General features: G+C 48.4%; 1 protein-coding gene across 1 annotated transcript in view; it reads right to left on the reverse strand.

Annotated features, from left to right (window-relative positions):
- The window catches only part of LOC134969623 (uncharacterized), a 52961-nt gene extending 35636 nt beyond the window's left edge, over positions 1 to 17325 (reverse strand). The window contains exons 1-5 of the mRNA XM_063945692.1: positions 16377 to 17325; positions 14034 to 14168; positions 13756 to 13880; positions 11911 to 11979; positions 9886 to 9999 (exon numbers count right to left, since the gene is read on the reverse strand). Of these exons, the coding sequence (XP_063801762.1) occupies positions 9886 to 9999; positions 11911 to 11979; positions 13756 to 13880; positions 14034 to 14168; positions 16377 to 16661 (728 nt within the window). The 5' untranslated portion in view covers positions 16662 to 17325. The remainder of the gene's footprint in view (positions 1 to 9885; positions 10000 to 11910; positions 11980 to 13755; positions 13881 to 14033; positions 14169 to 16376) is intronic.
- Between the last annotated feature and the right edge of the window lie 407 nt (positions 17326 to 17732).

Here is a 17732-nt window from a genome sequence, read left to right on the forward strand (position 1 = left end):
ATTTGTTTTGCATAACAGTTCAAACACCAGTACATTCCTGCAGACACTGGAGTGCATAACAGTTCTGACACCAGTACTTTCCTGCAGGCACTGGTGTGCATAACAGCCCCTTAGTTGTGAGACCACACCACTTTTCCCGATGCACAACAAAGGAATATGGGAGGGCGCAAAATTCATAGTTTGCAGGGGGGCGCCGAACACCCTAGCACCGGCCCTGGCCACCAGTAGCAAAAGTACACCACGGCCACTGACACTATCTGCAGGGAGGGGAACAGCGCTGATATGGAGGGTACTTGCAGGCAGCGAGTCGCCGCCCGCAGCTCCTCTCCCACCTACACACCATACCTGCCGCCTGACACCCACACCCCAGGGAGAGGGCGCTAGCTCAGGCACCGCTAGATCAGCATCTGCAGCATACAGACAAGGGCTGCCATGCTCAGCGGCAAGCGGTGCGGAGCATGTGCAGCGGGACAGCGCCAGGACGGGACACGCACTAATCAACATTGCTGCTGGGCCGGAGCTCCCTCCGTCTGCAGCCTAAGGACGCGCGCCGCACCTCTCCAGGGAAACACCATGCCTGCCCGCCCACAGGGCTCCGGACGCTTACCTATGCTCCGCGATCACAGCAGCTGACGCTGCCATGCAGGATGGAGGAATGACGCCCGTCAGACGGGGCGGACAGTGTGCGGTGGAACGGGGCCAGGAAGGAATGCTGACCACGACCCATTGCTGCTGGGTCTGAGCTCCCTCCCTCTGCAGTCACCATCTCACAGCAGCAGCCTGGAGGTTAGTGGCCACCACGACCCGCACATCCTTACCTCACACATACCTCACACATACCTCACACATACCTCACATATACCTCACATATACCTCACACATGAGAGCAAAGGTACAAACACTGTGACATCACACCTGTAGCCCACCCCTATATCTGCTAAGTACTCCCCGTCACTATGCCCTGTCACCCTCATCCTGCTCTCTAACTGCCTGTCTGTGTACTGGCCATCACCCCTCTCACACCATCACCAACCCTCACTAACTACCACAGAGACTATGTGCACTGATATCTGCCCCTCCATCACCTGCAGCGCCCCTGGACCCCTCCCCATCCCCCGCAAACCTCCGCACCTGCCCCTCCACCACCCGTGGCACCCCCACCCACTGCGCCTTCGGACCCCCTACCCCACCCGCAGTGTCTTCCAAACCCCTCCCCCATCTGCAGCAGCCCCTCCCCCATCCGCCACACCCCGCATCTGGCTCTCCCCCGCCCGCTGCACCTTTGGATCCCCTACCCCACCCACGCAGCAGGCCCTTCCCAATCCGCATCGCCTACATCATTCGCAACAGCACCGCACCCGCCACTCCCCCACCCACGTTACCCCCGCATCCACCCCTCCCCCACCCACCGCGTCCCCTGGACACCTCCCCCATCCACTGCACACCCGCACCCACCCCTTCCCCATCTGCAGCGCCTTCGGAACCCCTCCTCCATCCGCAACAGCCCTGCAGCTGCCATCCCCCACCTGCGACACCCCTGCTCCTACCCCACCCACAGCGCCTTCATACCCCCTCCCCCATCCGCGGTCCCCACTCCCCAAACCCCTTCCTGTTGCAAGGGACTACGCCCCCTTCACCATCGGACGCCCTATCATTGTGCAATATTCAAACACTAACAAAACTAGGAATGCAGGTAATACTCCATATATTGAACCCCAGAAAGGCGTGCAGGGGTTAAGGGGGCGTAGCCCCCTCCGACCTGTGTGAAGAGCGCCCGTAGGGCGCGATGAAGCACCTAGTTTTAATATATCTTCCTATCCTTGATACGTACAGCTAATAGATATTTTTATCATATATATATTTATATATTTTTTTAAATATCCATTTTTTACATCCCCCTTTTTATATGTCTCCTAGATTGTGTCTTTTTTATAAAAAAAACACAGATACATATATCAATTTGCTTTGTTATTATTAATTCTGTGTTTTGCACTTTCTATGCATATTTGTTTGTTTTTTAAGCGTTATTACTGAAATAAACCCTGTACATATCTTTTTATAAATACGTAGGCTATATATATTTACGCCACCAATGGTCGCTTAGAAGTACCTTATCCGCTTTTTCCATTCACTATCTTTAACCTGGCACACGTACTAGTGCGGGATATACTTAAGATACAGCAGACGTCCATTATATACCAGGGAGTGGCATATAGAGACTGCACCTTAGGGGTACAAACTTGCTGACACATTGTGATAAAATAGACTACAGCTTTTTTGGTGCTGTTAGTTCTCCCCTTACATTATATATATATATATATATATATATAAATTAGAGATGAGCGGGTTCGGTTCCTCGGAATCCGAACCCGCCCGAACTTCATGTTTTTTTTCACGGGTCCGAGCGACTCGGATCTTCCCGCCTTGCTCGGTTAACCCGAGCGCGCCCGAACGTCATCATGACGCTGTCGGATTCTCGCGAGGCTCGGATTCTATCGCGAGACTCGGATTCTATATAAGGAGCCGCGCGTCGCCGCCATTTTCACTCGTGCATTGAGATTGATAGGGAGAGGACGTGTCTGGCGTCCTCTCCATTAGAATAGAGATAGATTAGATAGAGAGAGAGAGATTGTGCAGAGTCGCAGACAGAGTTAGTTTACCACAGTCAGTGACCAGTGCAGTTGCTAGTTAACTTTTATTTAATATAATATATCCGTTCACTTCTCTCTGCTATATCCGTTCTCTGCCTGAAAAAAAAAACGATACACAGCACAGTCAGTCACACAGTGTGACTCAGTCTGTGTGCACTCAGCTCAGCCCAGTGTGCTGCACAGTCATCAATGTATAAATTAAAAGCTTATAATTAATTGTGGGGGAGACTGGGGAGCACTGCAGGTTGTTAGCAGGAGCCAGGAGTACAATTATATTAATTAACAGTGCACACTTTTGCTGCAGGAGTGGTGACCAGTGCCTGACCACCAGTATAGTATTGTTGTATACTACTAATATCTCTTTAAATATCAACCAGTCTATATTAGCAGCAGACACAGTACAGTGCGGTAGTTCACGGCTGTGGCTACCTCTGTGTCGGCACACGGCAGGCAGTCCGTCCGACCAGAATTGTATTATTTATTATTATATACCTACCACCTAACCGTGGTTTTTTTTTCATTCTTTATACCGTCATAGTGTCATCCTAATTGTTACGAGTATACTACTATCTCTTTATCAACCAGTGTACAGTGCGGTAGTTCACGGCTGTGGCTACCTCTGTGTCGGCACACGGCAGGCAGTCCGTCCGACCAGAATTGTATTATTTATTATTATATACCTACCACCTAACCGTGGTTTTTTTTTCATTCTTTATACCGTCATAGTGTCATCCTAATTGTTACGAGTATACTACTATCTCTTTATCAACCAGTGTACAGTGCGGTAGTTCACGGCTGTGGCTACCTCTGTGTCGGCACACGGCAGGCAGTCCGTCCGACCAGAATTGTATTATTTATTATTATATACCTACCACCTAACCGTGGTTTTTTTTTTCATTCTTTATACCGTCATAGTGTCATCCTAATTGTTACGAGTATACTACTATCTCTTTATCAACCAGTGTACAGTGCGGTAGTTCACGGCTGTGGCTACCTCTGTGTCGGCACACGGCAGGCAGTCCGTCCGACCAGAATTGTATTATTTATTATTATATACCTACCACCTAACCGTGGTTTTTTTTTTCATTCTTTATACCGTCATAGTGTCATCCTAATTGTTACGAGTATACTACTATCTCTTTATCAACCAGTGTACAGTGCGGTAGTTCACGGCTGTGGCTACCTCTGTGTCGGCACACGGCAGGCAGTCCGTCCGACCAGAATTGTATTATTTATTATTATATACCTACCACCTAACCGTGGTTTTTTTTTCATTCTTTATACCGTCATAGTGTCATCCTAATTGTTACGAGTATACTACTATCTCTTTATCAACCAGTGTACAGTGCGGTAGTTCACGGCTGTGGCTACCTCTGTGTCGGCACACGGCAGGCAGTCCGTCCGACCAGAATTGTATTATTTATTATTATATACCTACCACCTAACCGTGGTTTTTTTTTCATTCTTTATACCGTCATAGTGTCATCCTAATTGTTACGAGTATACTACTATCTCTTTATCAACCAGTGTACAGTGCGGTAGTTCACGGCTGTGGCTACCTCTGTGTCGGCACACGGCAGGCAGTCCGTCCGACCAGAATTGTATTATTTATTATTATATACCTACCACCTAACCGTGGTTTTTTTTTCATTCTTTATACCGTCATAGTGTCATCCTAATTGTTACGAGTATACTACTATCTCTTTATCAACCAGTGTACAGTGCGGTAGTTCACGGCTGTGGCTACCTCTGTGTCGGCACACGGCAGGCAGTCCGTCCGACCAGAATTGTATTATTTATTATTATATACCTACCACCTAACCGTGGTTTTTTTTTTCATTCTTTATACCGTCATAGTGTCATCCTAATTGTTACGAGTATACTACTATCTCTTTATCAACCAGTGTACAGTGCGGTAGTTCACGGCTGTGGCTACCTCTGTGTCGGCACACGGCAGGCAGTCCGTCCGACCAGAATTGTATTATTTATTATTATATACCTACCACCTAACCGTGGTTTTTTTTTCATTCTTTATACCGTCATAGTGTCATCCTAATTGTTACGAGTATACTACTATCTCTTTATCAACCAGTGTACAGTGCGGTAGTTCACGGCTGTGGCTACCTCTGTGTCGGCAGTCGGCAGGCAGTCCGTCCATCCATAATTGTATTATTATTATAATATATACCACCTAACCGTGGTTTTTTTATACCACCTAACCGTGGCAGTCCGTCCATAATTGTATACTAGTATCCAATCCATCCATCTCCATTGTTTACCTGAGGTGCCTTTTAGTTCTGCCTATAAAATATGGAGAACAAAAAAGTTGAGGTTCCAAAATTAGGGAAAGATCAAGATCCACTTCCACCTCGTGCTGAAGCTGCTGCCACTAGTCATGGCCGAGACGATGAAATGCCAGCAACGTCGTCTGCCAAGGCCGATGCCCAATGTCATAGTACAGAGCATGTCAAATCCAAAACACCAAATATCAGAAAAAAAAGGACTCCAAAACCTAAAATAAAATTGTCGGAGGAGAAGCGTAAACTTGCCAATATGCCATTTACCACACGGAGTGGCAAGGAATGGCTGAGGCCCTGGCCTATGTTCATGGCTAGTGGTTCAGCTTCACATGAGGATGGAAGCACTCAGCCTCTCGCTAGAAAACTGAAAAGACTCAAGCTGGCAAAAGCACCGCAAAGAACTGTGCGTTCTTTGAAATCCCAAATCCACAAGGAGAGTCCAATTGTGTCGTTTGCGATGCCTGACCTTCCCAACACTGGACGTGAAGAGCATGCGCCTTCCACTATTTGCATACCCCCTGCAAGTGCTGGAAGGAGCACCCGCAGTCCAGTTCCTGATAGTCAGATTGAAGATGTCAGTGTTGAAGTACACCAGGATGAGGAGGATATGGGTGTTGCTGGCGCTGGGGAGGAAATTGACCAGGAGGATTCTGATGGTGAGGTGGTTTGTTTAAGTCAGGCACCCGGGGAGACACCTGTTGTCCGTGGGAGGAATATGGCCGTTGACATGCCAGGTGAAAATACCAAAAAAATCAGCTCTTCGGTGTGGAGGTATTTCACCACAAATGCGGACAACAGGTGTCAAGCCGTGTGTTCCCTTTGTCAAGCTGTAATAAGTAGGGGTAAGGACGTTAACCACCTCGGAACATCCTCCCTTATACGTCACCTGCAGCGCATTCATAATAAGTCAGTGACAAGTTCAAAAACTTTGGGTGACAGCGGAAGCAGTCCACTGACCAGTAAATCCCTTCCTCTTGTAACCAAGCTCACGCAAACCACCCCACCAACTCCCTCAGTGTCAATTTCCTCCTTCCCCAGGAATGCCAATAGTCCTGCAGGCCATGTCACTGGCAAGTCTGACGAGTCCTCTCCTGCCTGGGATTCCTCCGATGCATCCTTGCGTGTAACGCCTACTGCTGCTGGCGCTGCTGTTGTTGCCGCTGGGAGTCGATGGTCATCCCAGAGGGGAAGTCGTAAGCCCACTTGTACTACTTCCAGTAAGCAATTGACTGTTCAACAGTCCTTTGCGAGGAAGATGAAATATCACAGCAGTCATCCTACTGCAAAGCGGATAACTGAGGCCTTGGCATCCTGGGTGGTGAGAAACGTGGTTCCGGTATCCATCATTACTGCAGAGCCAACTAGAGACTTGTTGGAGGTACTGTGTCCCCGGTACCAAATACCATCTAGGTTCCATTTCTCTAGGCAGGCGATACCGAAAATGTACACAGACCTCAGAAAAAGAGTCACCAGTGTCCTAAAAAATGCAGCTGTACCCAATGTCCACTTAACCACGGACATGTGGACAAGTGGAGCAGGGCAGGGTCAGGACTATATGACTGTGACAGCCCACTGGGTAGATGTATGGACTCCCGCCGCAAGAACAGCAGCGGCGGCACCAGTAGCAGCATCTCGCAAACGCCAACTCTTTCCTAGGCAGGCTACGCTTTGTATCACCGCTTTCCAGAATACGCACACAGCTGAAAACCTCTTACGGCAACTGAGGAAGATCATCGCGGAATGGCTTACCCCAATTGGACTCTCCTGTGGATTTGTGGCATCGGACAACGCCAGCAATATTGTGTGTGCATTAAATCTGGGCCAATTCCAGCACGTCCCATGTTTTGCACATACCTTGAATTTGGTGGTGCAGAATTTTTTAAAAAACGACAGGGCCGTGCAAGAGATGCTGTCGGTGGCCAGAAGAATTGCGGGACACTTTCGGCGTACAGGCACCACGTACAGAAAACTGGAGCACCACCAAAAACTACTGAACCTGCCCTGCCATCATCTGAAGCAAGAAGTGGTAACGAGGTGGAATTCAACCCTCTATATGCTTCAGAGGTTGGAGGAGCAGCAAAAGGCCATTCAAGCCTATACAATTGAGCACGATATAGTAGGTGGAATGCACCTGTCTCAAGTGCAGTGGAGAATGATTTCAACGTTGTGCAAGGTTCTGATGCCCTTTGAACTTGCCACACGTGAAGTCAGTTCAGACACTGCCAGCCTGAGTCAGGTCATTCCCCTCATCAGGCTTTTGCAGAAGAAGCTGGAGGCATTGAAGGAGGAGCTAACACGGAGCGATTCCGCTAGGCATGTGGGACTTGTGGATGCAGCCCTTAATTCGCTTAACAAGGATTCACGGGTGGTCAATCTGTTGAAATCAGAGCACTACATTTTGGCCACCGTGCTCGATCCTAGATTTAAAGCCTACCTTGGATCTCTCTTTCCGGCAGACACAGGTCTGCTGGGGTTGAAAGACCTGCTGGTGACAAAATTGTCAAGTCAAGCGGAACGCGACCTGTCAACATCTCCTCCTTCACATTCTCCCGCAACTGGGGGTGCGAGGAAAAGGCTCAGAATTCCGAGCCCACCCGCTGGCGGTGATGCAGGGCAGTCTGGAGCGACTGCTGATGCTGACATCTGGTCCGGACTGAAGGACCTGACAACGATTACGGACATGTCGTCTACTGTCACTGCATATGATTCTCTCAACATTGATAGAATGGTGGAGGATTATATGAGTGACCGCATCCAAGTAGGCACGTCACACAGTCCGTACTTATACTGGCAGGAAAAAGAGGCAATTTGGAGGCCCTTGCACAAACTGGCTTTATTCTACCTAAGTTGCCCTCCCACAAGTGTGTACTCCGAAAGAGTGTTTAGTGCCGCCGCTCACCTTGTCAGCAATCGGCGTACGAGGTTACATCCAGAAAATGTGGAGAAGATGATGTTCATTAAAATGAATTATAATCAATTCCTCCGCGGAGACATTGACCAGCAGCAATTGCCTCCACAAAGTACACAGGGAGCTGAGATGGTGGATTCCAGTGGGGACGAATTGATAATCTGTGAGGAGGGGGATGTACACGGTGATATGTCGGAGGGTGAAGATGAGGTGGACATCTTGCCTCTGTAGAGCCAGTTTGTGCAAGGAGAGATTAATTGCTTCTTTTTTGGGGGGGGTCCAAACCAACCCGTCATATCAGTCACAGTCGTGTGGCAGACCCTGTCACTGAAATGATGGGTTGGTTAAAGTGTGCATGTCCTGTTTTGTTTATACAACATAAGGGTGGGTGGGAGGGCCCAAGGATAATTCCATCTTGCACCTCTTTTTTCTTTTCTTTTTCTTTGCATCATGTGCTGATTGGGGTGGGTTTTTTGGAAGGGACACCCTGCGTGACACTGCAGTGCCACTCCTAGATGGGCCCGGTGTTTGTGTCGGCCACTAGGGTCGCTAATCTTACTCACACAGCTACCTCATTGCGCCTCTTTTTTTCTTTGCGTCATGTGCTGTTTGGGGAGGGTTTTTTGGAAGGGACATCCTGCGTGACACTGCAGTGCCACTCCTAGATGTGCCCGGTGTTTGTGTCGGCCACTAGGGTCGCTAATCTTACTCACACAGTCAGCTACCTCATTGCGCCTCTTTTTTTCTTTGCGTCATGTGCTGTTTGGGGAGGGTTTTTTGGAAGGGCCATCCTGCGTGACACTGCAGTGCCACTCCTAGATGGGCCCGGTGTTTGTGTCGGCCACTAGGGTCGCTAATCTTACTCACACAGCTACCTCATTGCGCCTCTTTTTTTCTTTGCGTCATGTGCTGTTTGGGGAGGGTTTTTTGGAAGGGACATCCTGCGTGACACTGCAGTGCCACTCCTAGATGGGCCCGGTGTTTGTGTCGGCCACTAGGGTCGCTTATCTTACTCACACAGCGACCTCGGTGCAAATTTTAGGACTAAAAATAATATTGTGAGGTGTGAGGTATTCAGAATAGACTGAAAATGAGTGTAAATTATGGTTTTTGAGGTTAATAATACTTTGGGATCAAAATGACCCCCAAATTCTATGATTTAAGCTGTTTTTTAGTGTTTTTTGAAAAAAACACCCGAATCCAAAACACACCCGAATCCGACAAAAAAAATTCGGTGAGGTTTTGCCAAAACGCGTTCGAACCCAAAACACGGCCGCGGAACCGAACCCAAAACCAAAACACAAAACCCGAAAAATTTCAGGCGCTCATCTCTAATATAAATGCAAAAGCCCTTTACTCACTGACCGACTGACTGATCACTAATTCTCTTACTCCCCGATGGGGAGGCCAATCCCAGGCCATTTTTGGGCCTAAATCCCGGGATCCCACCGATCCCGATCCTGGGATTGGCCACCCTACTTCCCGATATGTTAGTAAGATGAAATTTCACATACAGTAGGTATTCTTCAGGTGGGAAATAGGAAAACTAAGTAATCAGAATTTTAATAAACCTCCCCTAAGGGGATGAACAGGGGATTGATATAAAGACATCATTACTGATGGTGGCTTGCGTTGCGTGAACAATAACGCCGAAACGGACAATCGGTTAAAAATTGGATGTCACCTCCAGTGGGTAGAATTGAATAAACTACAAAAATGGTCCTGTCACTTTTTACCGTATCTGTTACGGGTGCTCCTCGGGTAATGCCAAGAACCATGGATTTATATTTACTTACATTAACACGTCTCAAATTTACTTCTATCGATTTACCAAATTTTTAACACTCATTTAAATGTACAACCGTGAAAATCAGAAACTCCCGTGCAAAGAATGGGTAGAAATTATAGTATTAAATAAAGCTACTGACCAGGCAAATTTTGCACTTATCGTTGTCCATTTGTTGCACTACACTGCTATATATGTTGGCGATAGGACGTCTTCTTTCGTCTAAAATATTATTCTTACTTTTTTATCACTTTCAGGAATTCCGAGCTCATTTTCTCCAGGGCCAGGGCATCTGCGACTATGCCGGGGTTTAAGTCCCAATCAAAGTCGAACACATCGGTGATGGCCGTCCAGCTGTATGTGGGAAGATAGGCAGGTACTATAATTCACTGCGCAAAATACAGAGTTCTCCTTAATTGTCTACTGCAGACATAAGCAGCCATGTTCTCTCTCCCAGCATGTCCTGCCAGCTGCCAGTGGACCTGCTGGGACTTGTAGTACTACAGCTGCTGGAGGTTGCCTGCCTTTTGTCTAAAGAAATACTAATTATAATTAATGCAACAATGGATTCATTTGGATAAATCAGATGTTGGGATGAGTTGAATTACCTTTTCCATAATGTTGCATTTTTCCTGTCACCGTTCTCTTACATGGGCATTCCGGACATTTATAGGAGAATGGACATGGGCAGTGGCGGAATTCCCGCCAGTGCAAGCAGTGCCTTGCACTGGGGCCCACCTCTGTCAAGGGGCCCAAAGCATAGGCGCCGATTCCGTACAGTTGCAGCCGCAGCCGCCCCCGCAGTGAGTGAATTGAGATGCGCTGGGGGCTGCAGTAGCGCTTGCGTACATTTCTATGTAAACCCCCCCCCACCAAAAATGGCCACCGCGAAGGCAGACAGGCGTCACATTTGACCTCTAGCACCTGTCTCCCCGGCGGCGGGCCTTTTAAGGGTTTTTTTCACACTGTAATGTACGGCAGCGCTTCCGCAGACCCCAGCGCATCTCAATCCACTGCGGGGGCTGCAGGGGCTAGAATTATACATTCTGAAGCCTCCACACTCCCTCCCATACTTTACTGGAACAGGGGCCGGGAGACCCCTGGCAACTCGCAGGGAACCCCCCTGGCAACATGCAGGAAACCCCTGGCAACGCGGAGGAGACCTTTGGGAACTCGGAGGAGACCCAAGGCAATGCGCAGGAAACCCCTGGCAATGCACAGGAAATCCATAGCAACATGCTGGAGATCCCTGGCGACGCGCATGAAACCCATAGCAACGTGCTGGAGACCCCTGGCAACGCGCATGAAACCCCGGGCAACGCACAGGTAAAAATATCTAAACTTGCACTGTGGAGACATATCTGACACCGTGGGGGCATGTGTATCTGGCAATGTGGGGGCATATCTAGCAACATGGGGGAATATGTGTATCTGGCACTGTGGGGGCATATCTAGCACTGTGGGTGGCATGTGTATTTTGCAATGCGGGGGCATATCTGCAACGTGGCAGAATATGTGTATCTAGCACTGTGGGGGCATGTGTATTTGGCAATGCGGGGGCATATCTGGCACTGAGGGGGCATATGTGTATTTGGCAATGCGGGGGCATATCTGGCACTGAGGGGGCATATGTGTATCTGGCACTGTGTGGGCATATCTGGCACTGAGGGGGCATATGTGTATCTGGCACTGTGTGGGCATATCTAGCACTGTGGGGGCATATCTGGCACTGTGAAGGCATATGTGTATCTTGCACTATGGGGGCATGTTTGTATCTGGCACTGTGCAGGCATATCTGGCACTGTGGAGGCATATGTGTATCTGGCACTGCACTATTTGGGTCACATGTGTATTACGCCCCCAATTTCAATGGCCACGCCCCATGTTTGCCATGCGCGCGCAAACTAACGATTTTTTTCTACTTGCACCACTGTGTGTATATGTGTGTGTATATATATATATATATATATATATATATATATATATATATATATATACACACACACATATATATAAAAGAGGAGCATGCAAAGAATCACTAATTTGGAGTTGGGGGTGGACTTGGATGGGATGAGGGGGGGGGGGGGGGGCAAACTCCTGTCCCCATGTAAGCTTGTACTGACTGTATAATCACATGTACATGCCGGTTCCGTCTGCACAAAGACGTGTGGAAATGTTTCTAACTAGGTTACCCTATTTTTCCTAGGAACAACAAATCTGTAATAACATTTCCCCATAGAAATGACAGTAAATGCATTATCTCACAGCAGAGTAAATTTCACGTGAACAGTTTCTCCATCGTCTTCGCTGTCATGGTGTCGGAACGGTCCCTTTCTGAAAGATAGGGCGGAAATAAATGTACAAGTGATTTAAAGTGCACAAAAGCCATGGCTGTACACTCATTTACTGTGGGTGAGAAGTATCAAACCTTGGAGAAAGATAAAGCACCAACCAATCAGCTCCTAACTGCCATTTTACAGGACGTGTTTGAAAAATGACAGTTAGAAGCTGATATGTTGATACTTTATATCTCTCCAAGGTTTGATACATATTGCCCACTTCCATAATTGATACAATTGAAAGATCAGCACCTAACAGAGTGCATTGTGAGCTCCCACAGTGCCATGTATTATACTGAAAGAGGGTATTTTCCTATATGTACTTATTGAGATGGAGAATCTCTAACGTTCATCAGTCAAGGGTAGTATAGAAGTGAAGGTCTGTGGTGCAGTCTCCTAGGTAACGGAAATGTTCTGTATCGAAAAACAGTATCAATGTTGCTAAAGTGGAGAAGAACATCTAAAAAATGAATGTCATTGCTGTGTCACATCTGGCTTGTGAGTTTTGTAATGATTTCATATTTACTAAAGTGTGGGTTTTTAGAAGTATAGATGTTGCCAAATGCCAAAAGCAAACAATCAGATCCTACTTAACATTTATTCAGCACCTTTTAAAAGATAACAGCTAGAATCTGATTGGTTACTACATCTCCATTTCTAAAAACCCGCCTTTAGTAAATATACCCCTATGCATACGGGATCAGTATGAAATACCTACAATCGAAATCCCAACGGTCGAAATCCCGTCAGCAATTGACCGACGGTCAATATCCCGACAAGGTCAAAATCCCGACATGGACAAAACACCGACATTTAAAATACAGACAAGGTCAAAATACCGACATGTAAAATGTCGACAGGTCAAAATGCCGACCTGAGGTTTTCCTGTTGTGTGTGTATGTCGACACACGTCGACATGGACACCATATAAGTGTACCGCGTCCCCTCGCATGGCTCGCGCTTCGGGCACGGTGCCTCGCTGCACTCGGCACACTATTATATTCCCCCTCCAGGTCCACTGGGATGGAAAAGTATGAACAAGTCGGTTTCAATTAAAAAATCACGAAAAACTCATGTTGGTATTTTTGACCTTGTCTGTATTTTAAATGTCGGTATTTTGACCATGTCGGCATTTTGACCGTGTCGAGATTTTGACAGTCGGTCAATTGCTGTCAGTATTTTGACTGTCGGGATTTTGATTGTCGATAAATTGACTGCATCCCATGCATACTTGCCTACTCTCCTGGAAAGGCCGGGAGGCTCCCAAAAATCGTGTGGCACTCCCCCTGAAGAAGTGGGCAAGTCTCCCGCGTTCACCGCGGCAACCCGTCACACAGCAGAGGGCGGGGCAATGACGCAATTTGTGCTAAAATGCATCATCGTAGCCCCGCCCTCGCTTTACAATGCTGGTAATGTGGGCATTGTAAAGCGGGGGCAGGGCTACAAAGACGTGATCGCGTCACCATGCTTCTGTACCGCCTCCTCCACGCCCCCCCCCCCCCCATGTGATCTGGCTGCTCCCTCAGCCAAAATATAGGCAAGTATGCCCCAATGTATACAGAAGAGCTTGCAATCAGCAGCAATCAATCTTAAGTAAAAACCTACAAATGAAACTGACATGAACCTAAAGAAAGCATATATCATGTGCTTATGTCATATATCAACTGACAGCACACGCAGACAGCTAGATATAACGTTATAAATCACACAGGATCCCCTCTCTGAGACACATCACGCGTGACACACACAGGAAGATGTATGTAGTATGTACCTCAATAAACCATTAAATGAAATCGCCCATGTAGCATACGGCTCCTTGCATTCCACGGTGAGCCCCCCACCGCTCCAGCACATGTCGGAGTCAGCACGCAGGATGGTGGTGGGGTGCGCGGGATGCTGTAGAAAGAAGCAGAGAGTAGATGGTCAGCAGACTGCGCTATGGTCACTGTGAGGACTCTAAGTGCTGTACATATGTCCATGTTCTGCTTGCATTGTCCTGGATTGCACACACAATGTCACTGTCCCTTTAAATTTTTAATTCAAACTTACTTGGAAATCCCCAACTCGGTCCAGCCTCATGAAGAGCCACACTTCACACTGATTCCCCGGCCTCCTGGCAATACGAGTAATGATAAAGCTTGTGCCCTCCTCTGTGAATGCGGTGAAATACACGGAGTCTATAGCCTGAAATGAAAAGCCGGGAAATATATTAACATTGATTTCTTTTATTTGCTCTATTGCGCCAATCTCTAAGACGCAGAAATAGCAGCTAATATCGCCCCAATGGGGGGTCATTCCGAGTTGTTCACTCGCAAGTTGCTTTTAGCAGCTTTGCACACGCTAAGCCGCCGCCCTCTGGGAGTGTATCTTAGCTTATCAAAATTGCGAACGAAAGATTAGCAGAATTGCGAATAGACACTTCTTAGCAGTTTCTGAGTAGCTCCAGACTTACTCGGCATCTGCGATCAGTTCAGTCAGTTTCGTTCCTCGTTTGACGTCACAAACACACCCAGCGTTCGCCCAGACACTCCTCCGTTTCTCCAGCCACTCCCACGTTTTTCCCAGAAATGGTAGCATTTTTTCACACACTCCCATAAAACGGGCAGTTTCCGCCCAGAAACACCCACTTCCTGTCAATCACATTACGATCACCAGAACGAAGAAAAAACCTCGTAATGCCGTGAGTAAAATACCTAATTGCATAGCAAATTTACTTGGCGCAGTCGCACTGCGGACATTGCGCATGCGCATTAGCGACTAATCGCTCCATTGCGAGAAAAAAATAACGAGCAAACAACTCGGAATGACCCCCAATATCTCTTGTGCTTGACCCAAAAGGTTAACGTACAACACTGATGGCGGGATGACTGTGCATGTGCAGAATGGGTCCTGCGCCGTCGGTTTGCAGTGCCCCCAAGTGGGGGCAGCACTGGGGCCTGTTCTACAATACAGCACTGTGTCGCCCCTGTTTTCTTGGGAAACTGAGGCCGTGGTCTGTGCCTTACGATGCAAATATCCTAGACCCGGCAGAGTAGTAATCAGATGGGCAGTGCTTTTGCAAATGACCCGATGCTTACATTTCTGGATGCAGCAGCGGATCACAGAAGTGGAAGACTTGTTCTAGGAGCTGTATTGTCTTTACAGTGACCGCAAGGTGCGACTCCATGTAACACCATACAGACTCTGAGACGTCCCCAGAGGCAGAACTCTGGGAGGCAACGGAGTCATCTGCCGCCGGGCTCCTGCTCTGAAGGGGGCACCTCTCCTCCCATTCTGTGACACCATTGAATTAAGTTAATTGATAGCTGTCGCTGTCTTTTCAGTGGCCAACTTCTTCACTGGTCCCTGCACCTTACAGATCACACCCTATTTATTATACTGAATATACACATTTTACAAGTATCACACCGAGGATTAGAAACCACAACCTATAACACTGGAAGCAGACACCTTACTGATGACGCTATATGCTCCTGTATAGGAAATATGAGAATTATAATTATATGAAGATACTTCTCTGACAATTACACGTAACTTCATATAGTTAGAATTCTCATGCTTCCTGCACAGGAGCAAATAACTCCATCAGTAAAGCATACCTCCCAACTTTGTTTTCTTGTGGCGTGGGACACTCGCGCTGCGAAGCTGCGCGCGCTCCCGAAAAGGGGGCGTGACCTATGAAAAGGGGGCGTGGCTTCACGGAGGACCCGCGATCGCGAGCCACGTCCCCGTTTCGTCACTGAGGGGGCATGCCCAGCGCTCTGTGAGGCGCTGGCATGCTCCCTCTCCCTGTGACTCCACTGAATAGACGCTGTGCGCATGCGCACAGCGTCTATTAGAGCAGCGATTGACAGAGCCACCCAACTGACCCCTCCACCGCGGGGACACTGTGGCCCGCGGGTGGGACAGCGGGACAGTCCCCAAAAAACGGGACTGTCCCGCAAAAATCGGGACAGTTGGGAGGTATGAGTAAAGTGTCTGCTGTCAGTGTAATGGGTTCTAATCCTGGGTATGACTGCTAAGAAATGTGTGATTTAAAATAAAAGACAATTAAATGTATAAATACAGTAATATATAAAAAAAATTCAGAACACTCCATATATACACACACACACACACACACACACACACACACACACACACACACACACACACATATATTTATCTTAATATAGGAAATAGGGGGGCACCAATATTTATCTTGCCTCCGGGCAACTGTGACGAACTTACGCCACTGGACGTCCCTGTTGTGCGACATAAACACTGTGCACCGCAGCGCCCTAGTAGCTCTTTCAGAACTGGCTGCCTGAGTAGCAGGACATGCTGGCACTTGTAGTCCCCCGTAGCTGGTGTGTCTGCCATGAGCACTTCTACATGAGACAGAAGACTTACGTGTGGATGATCGGCCAGTGCTTGCACATTCTCCAGGTCCCGAGGAGACCGCAGCCCAGCGTATTCTTTTCCTTTGCACTGAGATTGTGTTTTGCACAGTCCCCAATATGAGGTCGCTTTCTTAGGAGACCAGTGCATCAGCCCCAGGTACAGGAGCCTCTTCAGGCGATACCAACGTCCTGGCACAGGGTACCTGCCCTTACTGTCAGGCGGCACCCAGCATATGTACCATCTCATCAAAAACATACAGATCAAGGTAATGAAGATCCACAAATACCCAGACATCTCTCCTCGGCCCTGGTCTGACAGCTGGGAGCTCAGGCACCTTACGTAGGTTATGCAGGATCCTGCTGTATATGGCTGCTCTGCCTGGTCTGACAGCTGGGAGCTCAGGCACCTTACGTAGGTTATGCTGGATTCTGCTGTATATGGCTGCTCTGCCTGGTCTGACAGCTGGGAGCTCAGGCACCTTACGTAGGTTATGCTGGATTCTGCTGTATAGGGCTGCACAGTCCTGGTCTGACAGCTGGGAGCTCAGGCACCTTACGTAGGTTATGCTGGATTCTGCTGTATAGGGCTGCACAGTCCTGGTCTGACAGCTGGGAGCTCAGGCACCTTACGTAGGCTATGCTGGATTCTGCTGTATAGGGCTGCACAGTCCTGGTCTGACAGGTGGGAGCTCAGGCACCTTACGTAGGTTATGCAGGATCCTGCTGTATATGGCTGCTCTGCCTGGTCTGACAGCTGGGAGCTCAGGCACCTTACGTAGGTTATGCAGGATCCTGCTGTATAGGGCTGCACAGTCCTGGTCTGACAGCTGGGAGCTCAGGCACCTTACGTAGGTTATGCTGGATTCTGCTGTATAGGGCTGCACAGTCCTGGTCTGACAGGTGGGAGCTCAGGCACCTTACGTAGGTTATGCTGGATTCTGCTGTATAGGGCTGCACAGTCCTGGTCTGACAGCTGGGAGCTCAGGCACCTTACGTAGGTTATGCTGGATTCTGCTGTATAGGGCTGCACAGTCCTGGTCTGACAGCTGGGAGCTCAGGCACCTTACGTAGGTTATGCTGGATTCTGCTGTATAGGGCTGCACAGTCCTGGTCTGACAGCTGGGAGCTCTGGAACATTCATTAGGTTATGCTGGATTCTGCTGTATAGGGCTGCACAGTCCTGGTCTGACAGGTTAGAGCTCAGGCACCTTACGTAGGTTATGCTGGATTCTGCTGTATAGGGCTGCACAGTCCTGGTCTGACAGCTGGGAGCTCTGGAACATTCATTAGGTTATGCTGGATTCTGGTGTATATGGCTGCACAGTCCTGGTCTGACAGCTGGGAGCTCAGGCACCTTCCTTAGGTT

Source organism: Pseudophryne corroboree, chromosome 11, assembly GCF_028390025.1.
Source record: "Pseudophryne corroboree isolate aPseCor3 chromosome 11, aPseCor3.hap2, whole genome shotgun sequence".
In the NCBI taxonomy this organism is placed as follows: Eukaryota; Metazoa; Chordata; class Amphibia; order Anura; family Myobatrachidae; genus Pseudophryne; species Pseudophryne corroboree.